General features: G+C 54.3%; 1 protein-coding gene across 3 annotated transcripts; it reads right to left on the bottom strand.

Annotated features, from left to right (window-relative positions):
* Positions 1 to 72: 72 nt before the first annotated feature.
* Positions 73 to 8,675, bottom strand: ARCN1 (archain 1 coat protein complex I subunit delta). Of its 3 annotated transcripts, none has more exons than XM_075774724.1 (10): positions 8,560 to 8,675; positions 6,722 to 6,985; positions 5,856 to 6,035; positions 5,401 to 5,606; positions 4,708 to 4,869; positions 4,170 to 4,335; positions 2,747 to 2,894; positions 2,340 to 2,448; positions 1,984 to 2,188; positions 73 to 1,695 (listed from the first exon to the last, which is right to left on the bottom strand). In XM_075774724.1, the coding sequence occupies exons 1-10, from the start codon at positions 8,560 to 8,562 to the stop codon at positions 1,606 to 1,608; spliced, it is 1,533 nt and encodes a 510-aa protein (XP_075630839.1). In that variant the 5' UTR covers positions 8,563 to 8,675; the 3' UTR covers positions 73 to 1,605. The 3 variants fall into 3 exon arrangements, with proteins under 3 accessions (XP_075630839.1, XP_075630841.1, XP_075630840.1); XM_075774726.1 differs by lacking the exon at positions 8,560 to 8,675 and adding an exon at positions 8,210 to 8,287; XM_075774725.1 differs by lacking the exon at positions 8,560 to 8,675 and adding an exon at positions 7,087 to 7,262.
* Positions 8,676 to 8,679: the final 4 nt, after the last annotated feature.

Below are 8,679 nucleotides of genomic sequence, written 5' to 3'. Positions count from 1 at the left end.
GCGGAGGGACGGGGCTGGCCCGGCCACCGGGGCCGCTCCGCCCACCCAGAAGACCCCAAGACCCTCAGCCGGTTCCTTTTACAATACTCTTTATTTGATTAAAGACTTGGTATTCTCTGTGTACACTGGAATGTGCTCTATTCCCTAGGCCAGTATCGTACAGGGTTACAAAAAGTTGGGGAGGGGGGGAGAATCTCGGCTCGGTTTAAATATTACCCTCCAACGAATTTAAGAAAGAAAAAGAAAAGAAAAAAGCTCCTTCAATGCTTGAACTAACCTCGACTCCATTTTAAAATCCTACAGACAAGCAACTCTCGAACACGACCGAGCAAAGGGGATCCATCGCCTACTTCGCTAGGGAACAGGGTTTGCTCTCCTGCCCCCCCCCAGGACGGGGATCGGGGTCCATTTCCCTTGGGGTACTGCTGACAGAGGAGACACCACCAACTTCTTTGGCAGAGAACCCCCACGGGAGCAGACACACGCTCGCTCCCCCACAAGGGCTCTCTCGGGAGTGCGGTACACGCGTTTTTAGGGCGCTTCCTTCCCATCTGTGCTCCCCTGCGGGCCTTGCGGGTGGCCGGTGAAGCTGTTAGTGATGGGCCCCGAGCCGAGCACGTGAGATGAGTTTTGAGGGGAGCACGGGTCTGAGATGAGGCAAATAACGCTCGTGAGGCAGCGGGAGGAGGACCACGTGTGCTGGGGCGCTGCTCGCGCTCGGAGCAGCCCCACATTTTCTGCACGGAGGCAGGCAAAGCCTTCAACCTCCCAAGAACCTGAAAGGGCCCCGGGGAAGGACACACAGCTGGGTCTAACCGAATTAAACTGCCTCCAAAGCCCAGCCTGAGCGCAGCTGCAGCAGCCAGCCCGCCCGCCCGCCGGCGCAGGGGGCAGTCCCTCCTGGACGCTCTCCCCCAACTGCAGCAGGAGCTAGAGCATGCAGAACTGCAGCCCGCGCTGCCTCGGAGCCCTCTGCGAGCCAGCGAGGCGAGCCCAGGGCTGGAGAGACAGCAGTAAGCGTGTGGGGCAGCAGGACCCCCACCCTGAGGCCCTCTTCCCCACCCCACGCCCCTGCTAGGACCCCCACCCCTGACCTTTGAAAGTGAGGCCAGCTTGCTCCACTCCTACCAGACAGAAGCAACGCGCCCCCGGCACGCTGTTATCTTAATGCCTGCTTTCACCAACAGAAACGAGAGTTGAAGGCCAAGGAAAAATTAAAATGGCAGCACCAACAACGGAACAGCGCGTGAACGCTTCAGAAAGGAAGAGAACGATGTCTGGTAGGCTCTGGGACTGAGCTCCGGCCATCTTCAGGGGAGAAAGGGATGTGTCAAAACGAGGTTCTCTGCGGAGATCTTGCTTTTCTGCTGGCCGGTAAAAATCTGCCAAAGAAATTTGTAGCCTTTCCCCCCCATGAGCACGTCAATTCTCTGCCAAAAAATGTCTGTGACCCAGGAACGCTGCAGATGCCAGGCAGAGCCACGCGTCTTAGCAGAGAGGGGGCTGTGGCGTTCCCAACATTCAGAATAAACTTCGGCCTTTTTTTTTTTTTTTTTTTTTTTTTAATTTAAAAATTTCTTCCTCTGCGATTCCCCACGGCTGGCGTTACAGGATTTCGTACTTGTCCACCAGGAAGGTGGTTTCGGTGGAAAACCTTACAGGGCTGTTCCCGTCTACCTGGGTCACTTTGGTAACCTGTGGAGACAACACGCACGGTTAGCTCGGCATCGAACGCCGCTCCCCACCGTGGCTACGCGGTGCTTTCTGACGCCTGGGCGGTCACGAGGACAGAATCAACCCAGGCCCGAAAACGCAGACAAGCTCTGGGAAGCATCCGCTGGCACTCCCGAATCCAGCCAAGGCAGGGGCAACTTTATGCCTTTGCTACGCAGGGCCCACGTGCCCCAGCACGGCCGTCTTTAGCCGGTGGATGACCGAGGCAAGAACGACATCGTGCCTGCGGAGCGCCGGCAGCCACCATACCTGTATGTTGCAATAGTTCTTTTTGGAGATGAAGGAGACTTGCACGGGGAAGAAGTCATTTGGCTGCCCTGCTATGCTGAACTCCAGGCTGCCACTCTTGTTTTTGGCATCTATCACTGGCAGGCACCACTCGAGGAGATTTCTCCGGCTGTCGTGGCGATACTCGCCATCAATCTCCCCAATCACCGGGGCGCCAACACCGGACCTAGAGCAGGCAACGAGAGGCTACAATAGCTTACCCATACAGAGCTAAGCAAACGCTTGTCGAGCCCGTCGGCGCGGCCAGGGAGGGGAAGGAACCGACGGGATCCAGGATGGCACATGTTAGCACCGCCCGGACGAGGAGCGTTACTTACGGCAAGGGGATGGTGATGATCACGTCGTTCAGCTCTAGGCTCTCCTCTTGCAACTCGTATTCAATGTTAACATCGCAACTGTTCCCGCTTTCTGATGGCCAGCAGTTAACTAGGGGAAGAGAAACGGCACGCTGACCCACGCTGGCTTTCTATGTGGCACGGGCTCTCAAAAGATGCCGCCCTTCGAAACACGCGGCAGAGCTAGCCCCAAGAAATTCTGACTTTAAGAAAAGCTTGTTTTCTCCAAGAGAAAACGCATGCTGCTGAGAACAGGTACCATCCAACGGAAGACACGTGGTATCTGCAACGTCTCGCAACGTGCCGCGCTCCAGCCTAGAAGCCGGCAAGCCTGTGGCTGAACATCAGCCTCTTTCTGCCCGAGCCCCCAGACGCACGCTCGCACTCACTCGTCAATGGAATGAAGGACTCTTCCGTCGTCTGCAACCTCCACTTCAGCACGCCCACGTCGCTGTTAATAGGGAATGACTTCTCAGGGTTCTTCAAACCAATCTGCGATTCTGCAGTGAAAAGCTTCTTGTCCACGTTGGGGTGAGTCTGAAAGGGGAACATATACTCGGGCTGTAACTCTTAAGCCCAAGGAGAGAACTGCACGTAGGTAATGCGGGTTCTACTAAGACAGGCCTACGCGTCCCAGAGTATTTTCCTCAAATACGCAATCAGTTTCGCTCCTTGCTCAGAAGCCCAGCCGGAGCACATCTGCTTATTGAACTGAGATTCCTTCCAGAAAATGCTGATCTGCCACAAAGAATCCACACCACCGTGATTTTTACTGGCCACTGTGCCAGACACCCTAGAGAGGCACCTCCTGGGCTGATAACCTAGAGCATGACTCGAACAGCTCTTAAAAGCTCAGGCACCATCCCAAAGACCCGTATCGGCTGTTTCTCTTGAAGGAAAAACAACCTAATGCTGCTGGGAAGAACACCTCCAAAGCACAAACATACTACTTCCCTCAGCGACCTTAGTGCGCACGCATGACAGCAGCCAAACTCGGTTTCAATATTCTCTTTGCAAGCTGCTTTTTAGAAGCTGAGGATTTTTGCAAGTTAACCAGAAAGGCAGGAGTCAGCACTGGGTTTGATCTCGTCCGGGAGCATCATCAGGAACTCACTCACTCACGAGATGCGTTGATAAGGAACCTCCTGCTGTATAAGCAGACCTGCAGCCAGCCACGTATAGAAAAGCTTTTGGTGAGGAGGAGGAGGGAGGAAAAGAGCGTATCAAAGCAGCACAATATCCAGGGCCCAGTAAGCTCACACAAATGGAGAGGGAGAAAGGCGAGGACATGTCTCTAAGCATCTTCTGAGCTGCTCTTGCTGACTGTGATCAAGGGCTCTGGCTCCAGGAACTGTCTCGGAGGCAGCAGTGACAGAACATGAACAACCTCGAGAAGAAACGGCTTTCTAGATAATAAATTAATTCCTCGCTAGCGCAGTAACTTAATTCTAACACTCCCGCTCCACAAGCAAAGCTGGCTTCACGCAGAGGAGCGCTGAGCAAGGCACCAGGCTGCTGCAAAGTCCAAGTGAGATCAGACAGCGTGCCAATGTGCGTTACTGGACAGATAAGGCTCCAAGTGCAGTAAAGATAAGCGCGCAAGACCAGATTTCTCAAGTGAACTTCAGTCTTTTGAGCGTGAGCTGGCCCTGCGTTTATGCTGTCTGCAGTGACTACTCCCACTTTCAATGCATTTGCTGGGAAAGCTTGGACAAGAAAGCAGGACAGCAACACACTCGAGTGCTTCCAAAACTTTACCCCAGAGAGCAGCAACAGCACATCTGTCAGCACGGGACACCAAACAGGCTTTACCTGTAGCTGCACTCCCCTCTTGTCTTCATTTTCTACGTGCAGGCGAATCCGTGCAAACTTTTCGTCGGAAATGTGCAGCATGATCATGCCGTGCAGCTCCATGTTCTGCAAGCCCCCGTCACGGCCACAAGTCAAGGAAATTTTCTCCTCTATTTTCATGTGCACGCTAGACAGGACAGGAAAAAAACCCAAATATCTCAAGTCCTACACTTGGCATCTAACAGGCAAGGTGAGACACAGGCTACGTGTCACGAGCAAGTGCTCCCAAGAGCACGATGGCCCCAAACGGAACAGCACAGATGGCACGGCAGACGTGTAATCTGAATTGAACTAGCTATCTCCTTGTTTTGCTGCTGTGCTTTACAAGATTTTGCCCACCACCTTTTAAAATGAACAGACCGAGCGAGCACAGGTGACCTGAGCGGCAGGAAAAAGCCTGTTCTGGGAACTATAAAGGAAGCTAGCTCACGAAGCAACACGTGCACCCCAGAGAGAGCTGTGAGGAGGAGGCTGCTTGCAAAGCGAGGGCAACACCTACCTCTCCATGTTAATGGGAGGAGCAAGAACTTTGGCTGCTTCTGTAGAGCGCTTGCCTACGGAAGTCATGATATTTTCTCCTTCTGATTTCAGCTTGTCCACGAAGTTGTCCACCTCCTTCCCCTTAGCGCCGAGTTTCAAGGCTTTACTGGGACCTGAAGGCCTAAACAAAAGGCACAAGAATCTCCGAGTCAGCTCAGGGCAACAGATTCCTCCTCCCTCGGTTGTCTTCAAGTGTCGTAAGAAGACGCGTGAAGACGCCTGACTATCCCAACAATATAGCTTTCACCTCTGCAGCCTTTTTTTGGGAGAGAACGTGCACGAAACTGACGGCATTAGGCGTAGGATGCTAAGTTATAATTTGGATCTGGATTCTGTTCCTTGCAGCCCAGAAAGCCAACCGTATCCCGGGATGCTGCTGTGGTACGCAGCACAAATGCTCCTCAATAATAAAAGGGGGAAGGTATCTCAAGAATATGCAACGTATACCGGCATACAGGCACCCACGTTAAAGGCTCAGAGGTCAACATGTGCAGCTTGGCAAAGCTCAGGGGGAGCGTTGCAGAGGCACGACCACCTCTACCTGTACGGTAACCGAATGGGAGGGCTACGCAGACAAAACCCTCACGTCAGAGAGCCTGTATTTGGGCACGTGGTTTCAGCCAGGAACGTTTGCCCCCTGCTGAACACCTACCTGGCAGGCGCGGGCGCCACTTTGGGCTTCTCCGTTTCAATGATGGTCTCTGTGATCATGGCTGCCGTTGTGCCCCCAGACACGGCCGAGCTACCAAAGCCACCGAACCCGGGTGCCTTTTTGCCCTGTCTCTCTGCGTCTCTCCTGGCCTGCTGCAACTCCTTCGCTTTACGGCGCATCTCAGCTTTTGCTTCGCGCTCCTGAGTCTGAAGCAAAAGAAGAGAGAGGCCGTTAGAGCTTTGCAATCTCAATCTTATTCTGCACAGGAGCTAAGTGCATTTGCTCATAAACCCTTTGCAAACTACAAAGGAAACAAGAGACAGGGATTTAGTTTGCGGAGAAGCTGAATAATTTTTTACAACCCCTCTGAAAGCGGCGTAACACCTTTGCACAAGAAGAGCAGCGCTGCCCAGACAGAGTAGCCCGTACCAGGCTCGCAGTTATTCCCCGCTCACCTCTCGGACTGCTCGGAACACCTTTTCTTCATGCGAGTCCATCTCGGTGAAGGTCCGAATTTGCGCCAGGTTTACATTCTCACGGTAGCCCAGGGCAACAATTTCATCAAAGGCAAAAATCAGGTCAAAGCAGTGTTCGGAGATCTCATTCTCCTCCAGAGCTCGACAATATTCAGGGATCTAGTTAGGGGAAAACATTTTAATGGAGTATCCAAGGACGATATTGCGTAAACACTTTCTTTGCACTAACCCCGGACTTCGCAGCTGCGCTAGACCCTCCACACAAGACCAGTGCACTGTTAAGATGCTCTTCCTAACTTTACATTGTTGATAAACAACACGATGAAGTTTTGCCATTATTAGTTTTTCTGCGCTAAAAGACTTGGACAACCTCTTAGCCGAGTTGTAACGCTAACTTGGAGGAATCTAAACACACACTGGGGTCAGCGAATTTCCTGAAGATCCTTTGGTTGTGTGAAGACAGGTGCACAAACTCGCTGCTTAGAAATGCACGTAAAGTAGCACTGTACTTCTAACAATCACGTGCCGTAATGTCACGTTGCTTTTAGAAGGAATACGGGTGTTATCTTAAAAGCAGAGAGAATATGTAACGCTAAATTTACAACATCATCCCTTTGATCTCACCAACTAAACTGCAACCAAAGATTTTATTTTTTTTAATGCATTGTTCAAAAATACCACCAAAACTTCAAAGCTCGCTTCCAGGTCAGGAAGAGGCTCTGGAAAATCAGCTGCCGGGCGGAGGCAGACAGCGCTCCAGCACCAGCTCACCAACAGGTTCCCTTACAACAGCACTCTTTCGAGCTACACGCCCGCCAACTCAGCATTAAGGGACAGATCCTTACCACTCTGGAGAAGAGTCGGAGTGTTTCCAGGTCTTCCAGGATGTTGCTGTTCTTGGTGGTGATCAACACCATGTAGAGCTTCTCCATCGGCTGATAGACGTACCGCACGCTCTCCGTTTCCACAAAGGTGTGCTGCTTCCCCGTGTTCATCAGCTTTGGGAAAGCCGCCAGCAGCCCCTCGATGCGGGTCCGAGTCATCTCCACGAACTGCCGGGAGACGATGGCCTTCCCCGCCTTTGTGCAGACGGCTGCTGCCAACAGCACCTGCGGAGAAGGCAAGCGCCGGTTAGCCAGGCCTCCCACACCGTGCAGCCTCTGCGAGCCCGGCTCGCTCAAGGAAAGGATTGCTTCCGACTACGTTTCACCTTCACATGTACCGCGCAGTCAGCTGATTTTCCTTAAAATGCGATTTTAAGTCTTTTTCTGGGAACGGCACCAGGAACTGAACGGAGCAGATCTTGCTTTTCTCTCCCTCCAGTTCACGTGCTGTTCTGAACGAAAGCTCTCGGTGATCCCGTCGGGCAGACGCAGCAAATCAGCCCATTCCTACAGACGCAGGGGTGTGACACCCCCCCCCCGCCCCCCCCCCCAAACTGCCTTAAGGGAGGTTCTAGATTATTGAGTTTTCTGTCAGTCCGGCCCCAGCTCACAACTAAACAGAGGAATACTGTAAAACGTGACATTTCTTCCCAATGCAACGTTTGCAGAAAAGCCAGGTTAATAAAGTATCGGCAGCTATATTAATTGCAGCCCACGGATGACTCTCCTGGGCATTTCAGAGATGTTATCACACCAACAATAAAAAGATCATAAGGCAATGGCCAGTCTAAGTTTTCTCATTCTCTCAGACTACCGAGACTTCCTCTTCACGTTTCTCTCTCATAGATCAGCTCCTTAATTAACTTTGTCGGAACGAGGCAGTTTCTGCGCTTAAGATCCTTTAAATCCTCAACCGCCGCTACTAACGGCTGCCCTAACAACGAGGCGAGTACCAAAAGCTCTCACACACAGACCGGTTTCAAGTCCCACCTCGGCCCTGGGTAGACAGCGCTCTGCGTGCAGACCTCGATAAGAGTGCCAGGCTCTTTCTGGACCACCCTGGGGCTCCGCAACTTGACCCCTCAGGGCCAAACGCGTTCTAAATTACTCACGGGTCGGAAATAATTTCTCTCTCCCCGAAAGTACTCAGACCACGGTGTGAGAGAACCAGACGGCACCGAGGATCCCCTGCTGCACCGTGAACGCACAGCTCTACCCTTGCCCGGAGCAGCGTGTGCCAGTCTTTGCTGACCGAGACCGCCGTCAGACGCCGCCGTGGATGGGCAGTAAGGAGCAGGAGCAGCTCTGAGAGAAAAAAAGCTCCCAGCGTTACACTCTACACCGACACGGGAGCAGCCGGCCACGGCCCGTGCCTGCCTGCACCCAGCACTCGAGGGGACAGCCCCGATACCCCAAACGACCTTTTAAAACAAGCGTAATGCCGCGTACCTAGGGCTGCGGCCCCCAGCTCCTCTGCCGAGGGGGCACCGCGGCTCTGTGAGCGCTGCTCCGCCGCCGTGCGCCTCCTGCTCGCCCCGGACGCGGGCGCAGACGGCGCGCCCGCCCCCCCCCCGCCGCCTCCCGAGGGCTGACGGTCCCCACACCGACTCCCCGGGTGCCAGAAGACCCTGCTCTGCCCCGTCAGGCCACCGGGACTCCAGCAACCGGCCTGCGCCCGGGCCTGGGCGAGCGGCGGGCCTACGAGCCGGGGCGGGGAGGTGCCGGGGCCCCAGCGGGAGCTCCCTCAAGCCCCGCCGTACCCGGCAGCGGCGAGCGGCAGGCCGCGGGCGGGCCCTTACCATGGCGGCGGCGGCGGCGGCGCTGGGCTCGGCGCTCGCTCGCTCTCTCCCTCCGCGTCCCCTCGGGCAGCCCCACAAGATGGCGGCGCCGAGCCACGTCCCCAGCCGGAAGCGCCGTCA

The sequence above is a fragment of the Balearica regulorum genome, chromosome 23, assembly GCF_011004875.1.
Source record: "Balearica regulorum gibbericeps isolate bBalReg1 chromosome 23, bBalReg1.pri, whole genome shotgun sequence".
NCBI classification, from domain to species: domain Eukaryota; kingdom Metazoa; phylum Chordata; class Aves; order Gruiformes; family Gruidae; genus Balearica; species Balearica regulorum.
The sequence above is the reverse complement of the archived record's forward strand: the minus strand, read 5'-3'. Positions and strand labels throughout refer to the sequence as shown.

What these genes read in the sequence shown, in the direction of transcription:
- ARCN1 (XM_075774724.1), bottom strand. An exon ending in TGTTCCGAGCAGTCCGAGAG is followed by an intron (nt 5,607 to 5,855) that starts GTGAGCGGGGAA and finishes CTTTTGCTTCAG; the next exon opens with ACTCAGGAGCGCGAAGCAAA. An exon ending in AGAACTATTGCAACATACAG is followed by an intron (nt 1,696 to 1,983) that starts GTATGGTGGCTG and finishes TTGTCTCCACAG; the next exon opens with GTTACCAAAGTGACCCAGGT.